This window comes from Sesamum indicum, linkage group LG10, assembly GCF_000512975.1.
Source record: "Sesamum indicum cultivar Zhongzhi No. 13 linkage group LG10, S_indicum_v1.0, whole genome shotgun sequence".
In the NCBI taxonomy this organism is placed as follows: domain Eukaryota; kingdom Viridiplantae; phylum Streptophyta; class Magnoliopsida; order Lamiales; family Pedaliaceae; genus Sesamum; species Sesamum indicum.
Genome location: NC_026154.1, coordinates 4761561 through 4778712, shown reverse-complemented (window position 1 = coordinate 4778712; position 17152 = coordinate 4761561). Strand labels below are relative to the sequence as shown.

The following is a 17152-nucleotide window of genomic DNA, read 5'->3' as shown; positions in this document are numbered from 1 at the left end:
TTTAGTTTTTTTAAGATTCTTGTCACATGAAGACATTTTTAATATTTAGATCGATTATAGTATTAAGTTATCAAAATGTAGCTGCTGCCTCCCTTGAATCTGTTATCATTTAAACAGGCTGTTTTTTGTGGTTTTTCCTTCATTCAATTGATCAAGATGTACGGGGAACAGAAGTGAGTAACTCCCATGCATTTTCTGCTTACAGAAGACATCGAGTTGCTGTTCCTGTTCCGAACTCCTGATTAAATGATAGATGTTACTGATCACTGTATTGAAATTTGCTCTTATACAAACCCTTTCTTTGGTGCATATGATATGCAAAGCCATGGCACGTTATCAAATACTGTGTAGGTGCCACATGAGGAGGATTGAAGTATATCATGCAATTCATGGACCATCCCCACCCCAACCTGTGCTTGGGTTGCCAACTAATGCTTTGAGGGAGGAGCATTCCTTTAACATTGTTAAGTCCATTAAACCACTTTAGCGTGGTGTGTGTAGGCATGTCTCCAGCTCCTCTTTGTGTCAGTTTGATATTATGGTTGGGCTAGATTGAGATTGCTGTATTAGTTGATTGTTGCTGGAAACTCATGAGCATTTAATGAACTTTACCCATATGGCATGAAGATATAAAGTTGTGTGAATTTCCATCACAATCCTTTGCTAGCTTGTATTTCTCCTACATCAAATTGGTATAAGATCAATTAGACTGAAAATTTAAAATGATAGTTGAGTTTAGTCGATTCAAGATTACGGATGTACAGATTTGCTGCTGAAGCTTTGACAGTTAGGGTGAATAGTTGCTTAATTGATCTTTACTTGTTCTAGGTGGTACATTGATGTTTCTAATTCATATGATTTATTGGTCAAAAGAAACTTTTCACTTAGTGTAGCTCGTGGTACCTTTCCCTTCCAAGAATGAAAACACACTCATGTGGACGCATTTTGTTGGTCATTTACCAAGTATTTACATGTGTGTTATTTATAAACTGTTCTGCGTTTTCTGTTGCAACAACTCTTCTTTTGCAAGGTTCTTGTGAAATTTGAGAAAAGAAACTTCATCTTGTCAAAGTGTTCACTTTCCATTTAGATTCAGTGGTCTTGATTCAACTGTACTTCAGCAGCTCTAACTGTGTGATACTTTCTTAGTCTGGCTCCCTCATAGCTAACTGCTTAAATGATGTTTTACATGATTAGTTATGCCTGTAACTTGGGTTAACATGAATGCTGGTACTTCTATAAGTTCCTTGTTCTGCAAGCATGGTCATATAATACAACCATGCATGCTGATTGTCTCTGAGAATACTGTGGAAGTACCAATTTGAATTGTCACCATGACTTTTGTGGCACCTGCTTCATTGACCAACTTGATGTAACCTTCTTCCTTTCTTTCTATTAATTAGCAGGAAAGAAGATTAGATTTCATGGAAGCTGTGAAGCTTGAAATAGAACGTCTTCGGCTGAATCTTTCTGCTGCTGACAGGGATAGGGCCCTCTTGTCATTAGGCGTAGATCCTGCCAGTATAAACCCAAATTTGTTGCTTGAGGATTCATACATGGGAAGCTTATACAGGGTGGCAAGCACCCTGGCCTTGCTAGGGCAGGCTTCATTAGAAGATAAAGTTACTTCTTCAATTGGGCTTGGACTATCTGATGAAAGTTCTGTTGATTTCTGGAATGTTACTGAAATCGGAAAGAAGTGTTCAGGTGCTGCATGCCAAGTTCGTGCTGAGACTGGGCCAGCTGCTGGTGCATCCTTGACTTCATCATCTTCCCCGGCTTCAGAATCCATTTTCGTCTGTTCTGAATGCGGAAGAAGGGTTTGCAAAGTTTGTTCTGCAGGGAAAGGAGCTCTATTGCTTGCATCCTATAATACAAAGGTGAATTCAAGCTACAATGGTGTAACTAGCCAGGGAGGATCTGCCCATGGATATTCAGCTGATGCATCTTCAAATCGCTCGCCGACACTTGATGGGATTATCTGTAAACTATGCTGTGATGAAGTTGTCCTTGATGCATTGATGTTGGACTACATCAGGGTCTTGATTAGTCAAAGAAGAAGAAATCGGGTGGATTATGCTGCACAGAAAGCCCTCAACAATGTGTTTGGATTGTCGTCAAGAAACTTGATTCCGGAAAGAGATGACTTTCTAAGCAGTGAAGGAGCTTCTAAGATCTTAGAGAAGTTAACAGATGGGGAGGAATCACTTGCAGAGTTTCCATTTGCCAGCTTTCTACACCCGGTAATATGATTATCATTTTCGTATTCTCATTCTCATATGGGTGTCTTCATAATCTCAAATACTTCAAATTTGATCTCCTCTCAATTTTCTGATAAAAAGTTAATAATCCTTTTTGCGCCAAATCCATTCCTACAAATTAGTTTCTAAAGGCTGAACAAAGAAACCTAGTTACTCTTTCCTTTCATAATAACGTATCCTCTTTGACTTGCCACAGAGTTCTAGGTGAGAGTTGAAAGAGTAGGTTTAGCATATGTTTACATTATTATCTCTAAAAGTAGTGGTCTAGAGTTAGTGATTTTACATCATTACTTGAAGTGAGAAGTTATGTTTGACAAAAGGTTCCAGTGTTAGGAAATAGAGCCTTATTCTGGGTCGCCCTGTAAAGGAAATAGGATCTATAAATTTGGGACGGAGGGAGCGACTTCCTTTGTCTTGGCTCCCAAAGGTTTTCCAACTCCCTTTTGCTTATCTAGTATTATTCTCTTCTTACTTCTGTAAGCTTAAGTCCTGTTTCTGCACTTGGAATTTGTTTTAGAGCTCTCCCCTTCATCTTACGCACAGCTGTGTTGTCCTAGTCCTTTCTTCCCATTTCAATGGTTCATTCACTAATTCGATGATTCAACCTTCTCTATGAACTTATGAGCTGTAAATGTTCTGTTGTATTAGGAATATTAGGTATGAAACTTATGTTATGTGGTTTACCCCAAAAGGAAAGGTATTTAAAAGCAAATTAAGAAGGGTGGTAATACACTCAAGATTGGTGAGGTTATTTGACTAATAGTGATCATCCCATCAATGGATTTTTAAATATGAAAGAGGCATTTTAGTTTCAAAATACTTTACTCATGATAGGTGCATCACTCAAGATCACTTCTTCACTGAATACTGACAACAATAGCCAAAACCTAAGTTGTCCATGGATGTAGTTCCTAGGTCTAGACCACCTAATCACATAATGTTCACCAGTGGTCCTAAACCCCAAAGAGTATCCTTTACATGAGTGGCTACTAAGGTTATCCCAATGTTGCACTTGGGAAAGAAAATAGGCCTTTTCTATCAGTTATGTCATCAAGATCAATTAGCTATATGTAAAATGTGTAGATGTGTTAGTGGTTTGATGTATTTCCAATTCGACTGCTTTTACTATCTGGAGGTTAGTTGTGGCTTTATGTTATATAGGTTGAGACAGCAGCTGGTTCGGCGCCCTTATTGTCGTTGGTTACTCCTTTCAATTGTGGATCAGAAGAGTCATATTGGAGAGCTCCCCCTAGTGTTTCTTCAGTGGAGTTTGTCATTGTCCTCGGCGATATTTCTGATGTCTCTGGTGTTGTCCTTCTGGTTAGTCCATGTGGCTATTCAATGTCCGATGCTCCTACTGTAAGTACCCTTGCTGCGGACTTTTTACCTGTTAATTAACAGTTATAGATTCATTACTTAATGATTGGATGTCAAATTTACTTTTAGAACCAAATGTTTCCGCAGAATGGTCCTTTCAAGATTACAGTATCTGCCACGTATATTATGTGCAAACTTTTAATTGGATTCTCGCATGAAATGATAATTCCTTTCATGCACAATTTTGTGTGTTGCTATTGTAACTCCTCTCTCTTTAGTAGATACTTTTGCCCTAGTAATATAATATGTAATACCAATGTAATAAATCCTTAGTCCTATTAGAAATGATATTTGTATTGCTATTGTCATGTGAAATAACACATTTTTGCGTTATGTGTAACGTGTGAATCCTAGCCAGAGAAGGGGAAAAGTGTATGAAATGATTGAAAGCCTTGTACTTTATCTAGAGTGGGAACAAGGAAGAAATCCAATGCACATTGGAGGAAAAAGAAGTGGATTTTTAGCACAACTAGGGTCTAGGCCTTTATTGTTCCGTGCTATAAAATTATCTGCAATTCCCAAATACAATGTTCTTCTGCCTGGAGGTAGAGGTCGGTTTCTAACAGAAAAATGGAAAAGAAAATTGTTTTGATTAGTTTTGTGATTTGTTACTTTTCTGTTTGTCAACTGTTCGATCTGATCGAGCCATAAACTATTAGATGGTGGTCCTTGGATATTGCTACTGAATGTCAAAAGACTTTCCCTTCTCTTTCTACATACTTTTCCCTTACACACACAAGTAAGCTTTATGAAGTAATATCATCATACACATACAGCATACACGCACAAGTATGCTGTACGTTCCATTCTCTCTCTACATACTTTTTTTCTTTTACTTATACTCGTGCATTTACTGCTGGGTTTAATATGAAAGTATCTTTTGACTGCCAAAGATAATGTCTTACAACTGTATTCTGAGGTCAGTTTTATTACCTAGCAGAATTTTGCTTTTTTAATGTGTCTTTCTGCTGTATATACAGGTACAAATTTGGGCTAGCAATAAAATAGACAAGGAAGAAAGATCATGTACAGGGAAATGGGATATGCAGTCTCTGATAACGTCTTCGTCCGAGCTTTGTGGCCCAGAGAAGTCACTTAAAGATGTTAAAGTACCTAGACATGTAAAATTTGCCTTCAGGAATCCTGTCCGATGCCGTATAATTTGGATCACCTTGCGTCTTCCACGACTTGTGTCTAATTCTGTCAATTTTGAAAGAGACTTTCATCTGTTGTCTCTGGATGAAAATCCTTTCGCGCAACCCACCCGGCGTGCCTCTATTGGTGGAGAATTTGATAGCGAACCATGCATTCATGCTAAAAGAGTTCTGGTTGTTGGGAGAACTGTGAGAAATGAAATAGGGGTGTCGACACAAGTTTCTGACCACATAAATGTAAGAAACTGGTTGGAGAGAGCTCCTCAGTTGAACAGATTCAAGGTGACGCATAAGTTCCTCTGTTTACGATGCAGAATTTCTTTTATGTTAATTGGCTCAGAAAATTCCTTTGGAGTTTATCACAAATATTTACTATACAGTATTTGGTTTACATTAATTGGCTGAGAGATCATTTAAATGTTTCAGGTTCCAATTGAGGTTGAAAGGTTAATTGACAATGATCTTGTTCTCGAGCAATTTTTGTCCCCAGCTTCACCTATGCTGGCTGGATTCCGTCTGGATGGTTTCAGTGCAATAAAACAACGAGTTAATCATTCACCTTCATCAGATATAGATATTGGGGCTACGAACTGTCTTCTAGAAGAGAGGCTGACATCTCCCGCTGTGTTGTATATTCAAGTTTCTGCTCTTCAGGTACTGCAAACATATATCCTGTTGTCCTGCTAACACTGTCTTATAGTAATGTCATAAAATAACTAGCTTAAGTTTTATTGGGGTTTGACACAACACAAGTTCAAAACTTCCCCATCTTTTCAGAAAATATGATTATGCGCCAGGGCATAAGTCCCAAGATTGGGCCAAATCCGGGGACTTAGAAAGTTAATCTTTTGTGCCTAATTCATATTTGTTAAAAGCGCATGGCACATCATGGCGCGAAGGTGCTCCAAAGCCATGGTGCACAGCGCAAGGCGCTCCTTCAGCTAACTTAAGCCATTCATAGTTTTAATTTCACGCTGATGATAGGTTATGGCTGCTGAAGATAGAGTAGAAGTTTGATATACATAAATATTGACCTTTATCTTGTATATGCCATAGAATAGCTGATCATGATTTCGAAGATTGCTAATTTCTGCAGTTATTCCGTTTCTGCCATTTGGTAGTTCTTTTACTTAACTTTTATCCCCCTCCTCCCCTCGAGCTAGAGAAAAAGAGAAAGTAAATAATGATATGCCCTCATCTGTTTTTTATTCACTTTTGTTATACTGTTTACACCTACTCAGATATGATATGACTAATTACATTTAGTATTGTTTATTTATTCTAATCGTAGGACTAATAATCGTAATACTTGTATTTGCAAAAATGGGTTTGCTCGGAGGCTTAATCTGATCAGCCACAACAAAATTCTAAACAAAATCATGTGACAAATTGAAAAAAATTGTTAGCTATCATGTGGTAAAGCATATCTGTGCTGTGAGTAAATCTTCGAAACCCACTTTATAAGCTCTAATCTAGGTTGTACGCCCATCTTATGATGTTAGTCCCGGTTCCTACAACACAATAATGTAGCTCCATTTGGCAGGTGCGATAATAATATATAAAAATGTTAGTGTCATTTTTGTTGAAATAGAAATATGGGATTGGGATGGGGATGGGCCTCAGGGGAATGTTGATTGCGATGATTAAAACAACAAGGTTAGCGATTCCCTGTCATATCCTCGAGAAATAGTTCACTGAAGATTTAGGATATTATGGGTGTATGTACTGCTCAGATCCAAGAAATTGTTGCCAGCTCTAATTTTTACTTGGTTTGTATATGTTAGTATGAAGATTTTGTTTGGACCCAGATGGACAAGGATGAGTTGAGAAAGGGAATGGTGACTGATGCCATGGTGATAGCTTCTGGAAGAGAATTGCAGTATTTAAATACAAAAGTTGATACAGAATTAAATATCAGGATTGATGGTGTTATGAAGAAAGATCTAAGAACTCGGCTGGAATTGTGGTATGAGAATAATTTGGGGTGGAGACATGGAAAAGACATTTGTCTAGACTCACTCAAGTTACAGTGAGCTAGGAAATGATGCAAAAAATTGGGGAACTAGTTGCTAAAGTTGGGGCCATTGTCCTTAAGAGTAGTTGGTTTATAAATGGAAAGTTGAAGAATTTGAAATCTTTTGTAATATGAAATTGTCCAAACAAATCCAAAGGTTTTATTCTGAAGTATTTAAAACTTACCTTCAAATCTATCAATCCAAACACTGTGTTAGAGATTCATAAAAACTCTAGAAAGAAAATGAAGACTAGATCTAGGAAGGGAGACCTAGGACTCCATTAAGGATTCATCATACTGCAGGAAGGAAATGACCACTGTTAGGGCATGTCTATTCAAAACTCGTAGCAGGTGTCTAGAATACTCTTCCAAAGGCAGTCCCACTCTCCTTGTTGCTTTCTTCTCAACAACATCTGATGAGTTAATTTGGGCCAACATTTAAACGACTAGGGTTTATGGCAGGTTAATACCTCTTGCATTCATCTCATGCTACTTTGATGGCTTGTAATAAAACTAAGCTAGAAAAGGGAAAATTAGAGGTGAGAAACGCCACGATTAGTATAAAAGATGTAGCTTAGCTTCTCATTCTTTCACACGTCTCAGTGATTTATTTTATGACTTATAATAATAAAGTCATCATGTTCCTCCCACAGGAGTCCCATAACATGGTCACTGTCGCTGAGTATCGCCTACCAGAAGTCAAGCCTGGAACGCCCATGTACTTTGATTTCCCTCGACAAATAAACACTCGTCGTGTAACATTCCGGCTGCTGGGAGACATTGCCGCATTCTCGGATGACCCAGCAGAACAAGATGATTCAGAATATCGAACCCATCCATGGGCTGCAGGTTTGTCTTTGGCAAACAGAATTAAGTTGTACTATTACGCCGACCCCTACGAACTGGGCAAATGGGCCAGTCTTTCGGCTGTTTGATCAGATGCATGAAACTTCTCTGATGCATCGATTATTGAATGATTGCTTACGGTCTATTATCTACCTTTGGTTATTCAAACATAACGTTGATGATGATGCTGCCGTTCTTTTGTAAATTAGGAACTTATGATTCTCTTGGTTGTGTTCTTGAGTTGTGTATGTAATTGTTGATGTAACACTGTAAACGACCAAATGCGCGTCGTTCTTTTGGTTCGAGTTCTGCCTGCATTTTACTTGGCGGTCTCGTACCAATGGAATAGGACGCTACGAGGGCTTTCGATTCCGTGTCTTGCTGCTCTCTATTTTTTTAGGCATTTCTCCTCTTTGCAACGTTGAGTTACTGGTCTATATCTTACTTTCAACATTTGAAATTTGCATGGGTGGTCATATTTTGGCATGCAGAAATAGAAAACTGATAAATTTGGTTCACAGTTTGGTTTCAATTTTTAAGCAATTTAGGTATTTTTTTGTTTAATTTAACTGATCGTACCGAGTATTGATTTATTTTATATTCATTGTTAATTTATACTTCGTAATATGTGCAAACCAGTGTGCAATTTTTATAAATATTTTGAAAAAATAAATTAAATATATAAAGAAAACACCAAAAAAAGAGAGCACCTCTTCTTTATATATTGATTTATATACTTGCTTACCGAAATAAAAGAATAATAACTAACATAACTATGATTTTCTTTGATAAAAAAAATAGTTAACCATAATACAGCTGTGGAAAACCCAGAAAAAAACATTTAACAATTGTGATCAATTTACTTAAGTATTTAATATCATATCATACCAAAATTTTAAGTTATAAAAATTCAGTTTCGGTTGGTTCTACACCATTTTCGGTTTTCTCCGTTCTTAAAGGAGGATCAAAGTCGATTCTTCCACTTTATCTTGGGACAAACCTGTGACATACTTTCTTTAACGTTTCTTATGGCTCAAACCTGTGACATATTTTTTACAGTAACCAAGTGCCAGGTTCTATACCAAATCTGACAAGTAATCCTGTCTTATTACACTGGAATTGCAGATGCCATTAGGGACTAACGACATTTCACCTCTTGAAACTACCACGCCTTTTGTTAGTTATCTCTTCCTACTCCTGAAATTTGGAGTAATTATACACAAATCTTTTGTGATTTAAGAAATTTTATCTAATATACTTAAAGTTTGCTTTCATCTATCATGTAAGTTCTTCATTAGTTAAAAATCACCAAATTTGCTGATATTAATAAAAAAAAATTAGATAAAATTTTATATTAATTCCTGATTGACTTATTACAAACTTATTGCATATCAATTAATTCTTTTATAACCAAATTACCCTCGCACATTTTCGCGCGTTAATGCAAGTGAGGAGGTATATCTTTACTGTTAAGGGTAGTTTAATCCAAAAAAGATTGTTTGACTTGCAGTAAGTCAGTAATCAATCAATTGAGGGTAAATATCAAATTTCATTGAGTTCTTTTTGTTAATATCAGCAAATTCAATGAATTTTGACAAATAGAGGGACTTATTTGTTAGATAAAAATAAATTTTAGGAGTACTATGTGTAATTTCTGACACCATAAAAATTTTAAGTGTAATTACATCAAATTTCAGGAGAAAAAAAAGTGTAATTTCCAGCACAAACCATACATCCTGAAGGGTGTTTTCGTAATTTGATGCAGCGCCAATTCAGTTTCTAGGGTTTATTTATATGTGTTCCTCTGTCTGAATGTCACTTTCTCTCTCTTGGGTTGGACGCGGATTCAGTCTCGCTTGGACAATGGTGAGTGCCCTGATAACGGTTTTATAAATTTTGTCTATTTCTATGAAATTGTGTTTCTTTTTCTTTTCGGTTGTATCATTATGATCCGTAATGTTCTTGTGTGTTTGGCTTTGGAGCTTTGCTATTCATACTGTTGGTTGCCTACGTAGAAAATGTTGTAAGCTAGTGGAATTTTGTTTAGATTAGTATTTGTTTATGCGTTGTTTTTTTGTTTTTTGTTTTTGGTTGAGTAGTCAATCTTTATTTTTCTGAAAGTAGTACATTGCATTTAACACTGAAATTAAGAAAAAATAAGCAAAACTGAAGGAGATTTTTGGAAACATTTTGTGTGCAGCTTTTTAGTTGAAAGAATTTAATCACTGAAGTTGTTTTTGAAAGAATCGTCTTCATTTGGAAGCTAGTTTAGTTTGTACGGATAGGAAGTCTAATTTGGTTGTGTTTGGTTATAATCTGTTGCTTTATCATAATCCAATGGAAAAAAACGCATTGGATTTTGATGTTTGCTTGTCTTGTTTGATTTGCATTTGGAGGAAGTAATAACTGTGGGTAGGGGCGTTGACGAGTTCGAGCCGAGCTTGACCATTTTGGTTGGCTTGAGCTTGAGATTTTATTTTTCATGGCTCCATCTTGACGAGCTCTTATGGTTTGAGCTCGAGCTCGAATGACAGATAATGAGCTCGAGCTCAGCAAAGTTTAGTTCGACCCCACCGTACACAGTCTCCCCTTCACATCCCAAATTAGTTCATAGCCATTATCATTTCTTGAAGCACCAAACCAACCCAGAAAATCCAAAAGACTCGAACAACACAAAAAAAAAAATAAAGAACCATTTTCTCCTCATAGGTGCAGCCCACTGTGAGACAGACTATGAGATGTAATGGCAAACCTGTTTGAGCTTCTTGCTTGGCCGGCACAACAACAATCGCCTTCCTCGTTGCTGGTGGTAGATGGATTGGAGCTTGCAATTGTTGGTTTAAGGCCAGGGTTTTGCATTTTAGGATTTAGATTTGGGAATTGGAGAGAAAACAAAAAAAGTGATACTGATTGGGGAGAAAGAAAAAAGATACGAGTTGGAAGAAACGAGAAAGAAAAGAGAAGACACTCTTCCAAGGGAAATCGGGATGAAATCCTTCAACCGGTGGCAATGGAGCTCTGCCTTGGCAACCATCCAAGCTCTGTCTCTCCTCCTTCAAAGTGGAATCATCATCCAAGAAAAGCCAGATTCTGATAGTGGTGGCAATGGTAGTGTAAAAATTGGGGAAAAAGAAAAGACGGGGATGAGAAAGAAGAAGGAAGGGGACAGTGAAGGACTGAAGGTGAATATTGAGGAAAGTGAAAAGGCAGTGCAAAAATTGGATTGTATATTTTTTTTAATAAAATTATATTAAATATATAATATTAAAGATTATTATATTAATTATAAAAATATTAAACATAAGGTACAAATTGTCAAAATACTTGCATATAATTTTGTATAGTTATTAATATTAATTAAAAAAATAAACATAAATTATTTTTTAAAAGTTGTTGATCTTATTATATACAAAAAAAAAGAGAAGAATTTCTTAAATCAAACTACAAAATAGTGATTGATCTCATTATGTATATAGTAAAATAAGCTTAATACTTCACAGCGGATTCTCTTTCTGAGTCTGAGCTATAATCTTCTTCTAACCGTACTTCCCGAGGGGATAACACTTTGGTTCTTTTTTTAAAAAAAGCAAGAAGATTGGCTTCATTTGCCATCGGAAGAAGGTCATGTTGGAAAGCAAGCATGTGCAAGAACCAATCAGGATCCGCGGGACCTGAGGTTTTCCTGGATGGATTGACCTACAACTGATTGACTCAGGCCCTTTCTCACTGACATTTTCCTTCATTCGGAGAAGTCATCAAGAATAGAACCAGTGTAAAGTCGTATGCAATAAAAATAATTAAAATTGTTCAACCATCATCATTGTTATTAGCATCATTATGATCTTTAGATTAATTCATGGAATTATCTAAATTTGACATAAATTTACAAGTAACAAAATAGATCGTATACTATGTATCTTGATATAAATATAAAACTCACAAATAGATTGTTGATTAAGCAGCTTGTTCTCATTATATACAAAAACAATAAAAAATTAAGAGACGAATTTTTTAAACCAAGGTACAAAATAGTAATTGATCTCATTGTATATATAATAAAATTACAATAAAAATAAGTAAAATTGTTCAATCATCATTATTATTATTATTATTATTATGATCTTTAGATTAATTCATGAGAATCACCAAATTTGGACATAAATTTATAAGTATAAAATAGATTGCATACTACTTGTCTTGATATAAATATAAAACTCACAAAAAAGATATAAAAAATTATAAGTTAATTGTTAGGACTTGTCAATTTAAAAAAGTATAAGATAAAATTTATATTTGTCATATTAAATAATTATTTAAAAAAATATTAAAACTTACTATATTGTTGATTAAGCTTGTTTTTGTATAAAGATTAAAAAATATATAAATAAAAGTACCATAGATTATTATTATCTACAATTAAAATGTATGATACTGATTAATTATTATAATATATGGTCAATTTTGAGTATAAAATTGATAAAGCACTGAATATGGAAATTAACTATATAAAAATTTTAAAAATAAAAAAATATATAAAAAAATTAAAAAAAATTGGAAAAAGCTTGCGAGCTTATGAACAGAGAACATTGAGCTTGAGCTCAAAATCTAGCTGGCTCGACTTGTCTGCCACCCTTAACTGTGGGTATTATCATTGATTTATTTTGAGGAAATAATAGGTGCAGAACTATATTGTTTTAGCATTATAAGCTCAACTTTGATTCTTATATAATGGTTTCTTCTGTAACTTTGTTTTCAGTTGTCTCCAAAGAAACACCTTTGCTGTTATACTTTAAGTATTAATTCTTTGGTGGATTGCAGTTTGTGTTTCATATCCTTGTATGGTATATTGATTAATGTAGCCCCATGCATGCCTGTGTTTGTGTCATGTGCCGGTTATAGGTTTCAATACTTAACCATAGGCCGTTTTTGTTTCTACTCATATTACTTATAAATCGATTTTGTATTTACTAGTTGTGAGGAATTCTGTTCTTTTCAGGCCTTTGTCAAAGCACAGAAGACAAAGGCATACTTCAAGAGGTTTCAGGTCAAATTCAAGAGAAGGAGAGGTAGTGTTCCTCAGTTTATTGTCCATTTCATGAACTCAATTATTTTGTCTTTTGATGTGATGATTTATGGTAATTCATTGTGTTCTTCTATCATTATCCAGCTGGGAAGACCGATTATAGGGCTAGGATTCGCCTAATTAACCAGGACAAGAACAAGTACAACACTCCTAAATATCGATTTGTTGTGCGATTTGTATCCTTAATACTTGTTAATGCCTATTTTTATTGCTTTTCTTGGCGATTGCTTCTTTATCTATGCCAAGCAAAATATTGTGCAAAACTATGGTCATTAATTGCTGTTCTATCTCTATTAACAATAAGTTCTATCTGTTTGGATCATACTGTAGATGAAAGCATCCTAACTATTTGAAGAAGATCAAGTGCTATTACTATGTTACTATTTGAGATGCGAACCTTAATCTTGTTATAGACCAACAAGGATATTATTGCACAAATTTTATCTGCTACTATTGCTGGAGATGTGGTTTTAGCTGCAGCATATGCTCATGAGTTGCCTCGCTATGGACTTGAAGTTGGTCTGACAAATTATGCTGCAGGTGACTTTTCAACCCACCTCCCAAATATATATAAATATATATGTACATGTGTATATATATATATATAAACAGAAAATGAAAAACAATAGGAAACTACCTCCTTCCACTTTGTGCTGATGTTACTACGAGGGTCTCATACCAGGAGGTTTTGCAAGGGTGGGTATTAATGACATTTCCTTGACCAGCTTACTGTACTGGGCTTCTTCTCGCTCGCCGTGTCTTGAAAACACTTGAGATGGATGATGAGTATCAAGGAAATCTGGAGGTATAATAGATGCAAGTTACTGCATTTATCATTTTAGCAGTTGTTGGTAATCTCTTGGCATGAATTTACTGGGATCTCCATGTTAGGCTACTGGAGAGGATTACTCAGTTGAACCAGCTGATAGCCGAAGGCCATTCCGAGCTTTACTTGATGTTGGTCTTCTTAGAACAACAACAGGGAATCGTGTTTTTGGTGCTCTGAAGGTATTTAACCATCAAGTTGTTGTTTTGCATGTTTTTTTACATACCTTGGCAAGGTCTGTTTTTTTACAACAGGGAATTATGTCTTCTGGAAGAGGATATATTCTACAATCTTGCCATATATTTTTGGCAATGCTTTTGTACACTTTTTCACCTGTAGCATCAAAATTTATGGTTGATATTCTCAGAGCTTTTAATTTTGAGTGATGGCCTATGTACTATTCTATTGAGGTTTAGAGAATTTAGTAATCAAGTGGTCAACAAGCTCTTGAAACATTTGGGTTTTACATTTGATGTATGAATGATGCATACAGCTGAGATGATAAGGGGACTTCTACTATATTTTCCCTTTGAAATATGTTTTTACATGATTCGGGATATTGCCGAACTTAGAGAGGTCAATGCTTAGAAATGCGGTTAGCTATATTGCATAGTTGTTAAAAGTGCAAAAAAGCGCTCGCCATGGCGCTGGGGTTCACCATGGCGGCGGAAAGGCGCACCTTCTGCAAGCTTCGAAAGAAAACAGTGGTGGAGGGTGGCGAAGGGCGCGCTGGTGCTAGGGTTCCGGCAGCGGCGTAGGCTTATAACTAGGGTTTTAGAGAGCTCTTCTCTCTCTCTTTCTTTTTTCCATTTGAAAGGAGAAAAGGAAAAAAAAAAGGAAAAAAGAAAAGAAAAAAGGAATTATAAATTTAAAAGACAGAAGCATAAAAGTGTAGGGTTTTCTAAACCTTCTAACTTATTTTTATAAAGAAAGTAATTGATAAATATAAAAGAAAAATAGAAAAGAATTTTTTTATGATATAATGATAAATATAATTTCTAGTATTTATATTTAATAACTTGTATAGTACTGATGTTAAAGATATTATTGTATGAATATATAATTTATATATGCAAATGTGTATCGAGCTTTAGAAAGGCGCGCCCCTCGCCGTGCGCTATGGCTCCAGGGCACCTTTCAGCTGTGACGCGTTGTGCACTTTTAACAACTATGCTATGTGGAGAGATGAACTTGGGGGTTGTTTCTGCCACAGAAAACTTCACTTATAGGTACTTCTATGTCTTCATTGCTGCTAATTCTCCACTATTTTTGTGGTTCACTACCATATTGTTTCTTTTCGAAATTTCCATTTGTAACGGGATTTCATTTCTTAGTTTAGCAGAGTTAACCTCCTATGCATTTTAATTTATTGTTTAATCCATGATGATCCTAAATTTATGTCTGGCTTAAAATTGGCAATGTGCTATATTCTAAGAAGGGATAATTACACTGGGCTCTCCTGAGGTTTGGTGTAATTACAAGTAGAGTCCTGTGGTTTGGAAAATTACATCTAGTACTCTCGTGGTTTACTTCTATTAAACAAATAAGTCCTACCATTAGTCAAAATTAAATGTAGTTTAGTCAGAAAAGATTTGTTTGACTTGCAATAAATCAGAAAGGTATTGATTTTTATCCATTTTTTTTATTAATATCAACAAATTTGGTGAATTGTGACTAACAGAGGGACCTATTTGTTATGTGTAACCAAAGCTTAGGGGTTCTAGATGTAATTTTCAAAATCACATGGGTCAGGGGAGGAATGGTGTAATTATCCCTTCCAAGAATCATATTCTGTAGGAGCTGTTTCCTTGCATTCCCTGCCAAAATTCGCGAATGTCTTATTATGGCTGTAAATGACCTGCGTTGATGTTAGTAAGGCCATCTAAATTATTTGGCAAACTAGTTCCTTCTTGCATTATCCATTCAAATTATTTTGGATTTCTAGTTATTTGAAACATCCTGTCGCAAGTATTTGCAAGCTGCATATGTGTATGTTGAGTGTACTGTTCTGGCTTCTAATTTTAGGGGGCACTAGATGGTGGGTTAGATATTCCTCACAGTGACAAGAGGTTTGCTGGATTCTCAAAGGACTCTAAACAGCTTGACGCTGAGGTTCACAGGAAGTACATTTATGGGGGCCATGTTGCATCATATATGACGGTAATACTCATATCTCCGGAGTCTTGCCTTGTAGTTATGAAGGATATTTGCTGCGAAAAAGAAGTTATGGTTTGACTTGGTCTTTGCTAACTCTCCATTTTTGCATAATTCTTTTAGAATCTGATGGAAGATGAACCAGAGAAGTATCAATCACACTTCAGTAAGTATGTCAAGAAAGGACTTGAGGCAGACAACCTTGAGGAACTGTATAAGAAAGTCCATGCCGCCATCCGTGCAGACCCAACTGCTAAGAAATCCGAAAAGCAGCCGCCCAAGGAGCATAAGAGGTGAGGAAACTGTCCAGTTCCTTGTAAAAGTTGAAATAGTCATCCTTTTATTTGGTAGGTTTAGGGTGTAGCTTCGACACGATATGGTAGTTATACTTACTCCTAGCCTGAGATATAATTCTATGGAGGCGAAACACCTTGCATCTTGCAGAATCACACAAGCATTCATGTATGATGGATTTCACGTGAATCCATCCCATGGATAATTTTGTTCCAATACTTCAAGTCTCATGTGGATTCCATGTGAATCCATTTCTCAAATTGATTGATTGTGATTGTAGCAGGACCTTCTAAGCAGCCTAGTCTGTCTGGCATGAACCATAGAATGGGTGTTGTCCTAGAAAATGAGAAGTCTCACAAACTCAAGCATTGTGCACATAAATTGGGTGATTATTCTGGATTCTTTTGCCAGTTTTAATCATTTTTCATTTGTTTGATGCCTTAGGTACAACTTGAAGAAGCTTACGTATGAAGAGAGGAAGGCCAAATTGATCGAACGATTAAATGCTCTTAACGCTGCTGCTGGTGCTGATGAAGACGATGATGAGGATGACGAGTGATTGTCTCAGGGGTACGGCACTGCAAAGTTCTTCTCTATTGAGATACATACTGCTTCCTGCACTCCCAGCGACAACTATTATTGTTAATGTTGGGAGTTCCTGTCCCCCCATTTCACCATTTTTGTAGTTTGGGTTGCTGATTTAGTTAGACAAGTGATTGAATCTTCATTTTCATGGCAAAATCCAATTATATTATCAGATAGCCACAAGGACCTCCCTTGAGGCTTTAGATTTTAGCAGATGCGGAAATGTTTTATCATCATTCTCCTCACTCGTTGCTTTTTCCTACACACACGCGCGCGCGCACACACACACATAGAAGAAATTCTAAACGAACAAATATTGTATGTATTAATTTCCATTTATTAAAATCTACCTAAAGAAACTAAATTTGTGCAAGTCAAGATTGCAAACTGCTACTTAACACCAAGCTCTTCGATGCAGCATTAAACCTTCGAGGAGCTCCGTCTTGCTAAAATATCTACCTGATGTACAATCATCTTCCTAAAGAAAATGCAGCCAGACATACTGTTTACACAAATTTTGTGTTTGCAAAAATGAATTACAAGATAAGAAATAATATG

At 36.0% G+C, this 17152-nt stretch overlaps 2 protein-coding genes across 5 annotated transcripts in view; both read left to right on the top strand.

Annotated features, from left to right (window-relative positions):
- LOC105171948 (probable phosphoinositide phosphatase SAC9) overlaps positions 1–8168 on the top strand; it is a 19990-nt gene extending 11822 nt beyond the window's left edge. For 3 of the 4 annotated variants that reach the window (XM_011093225.2, XM_020697388.1, XM_020697387.1), the window contains 5 exons: positions 1404–2243; positions 3423–3620; positions 4619–5074; positions 5219–5446; positions 7460–8168. In XM_011093225.2, the coding sequence (XP_011091527.1) occupies positions 1404–2243; positions 3423–3620; positions 4619–5074; positions 5219–5446; positions 7460–7741 (2004 nt within the window). In that variant the 3' untranslated portion in view covers positions 7742–8168. The remainder of the gene's footprint in view (positions 1–1403; positions 2244–3422; positions 3621–4618; positions 5075–5218; positions 5447–7459) is intronic. The other variant, XM_011093226.2, reaches the window with a different exon arrangement.
- LOC105171947 (60S ribosomal protein L5) lies at positions 9398–16827 on the top strand. Its single transcript, XM_011093224.2, has 9 exons — positions 9398–9518; positions 12649–12718; positions 12820–12911; positions 13149–13275; positions 13461–13540; positions 13627–13743; positions 15587–15721; positions 15839–16008; positions 16454–16827. The coding sequence occupies exons 1-9, from the start codon at positions 9465–9467 to the stop codon at positions 16566–16568; spliced, it is 960 nt and encodes a 319-aa protein (XP_011091526.1). The 5' UTR covers positions 9398–9464; the 3' UTR covers positions 16569–16827.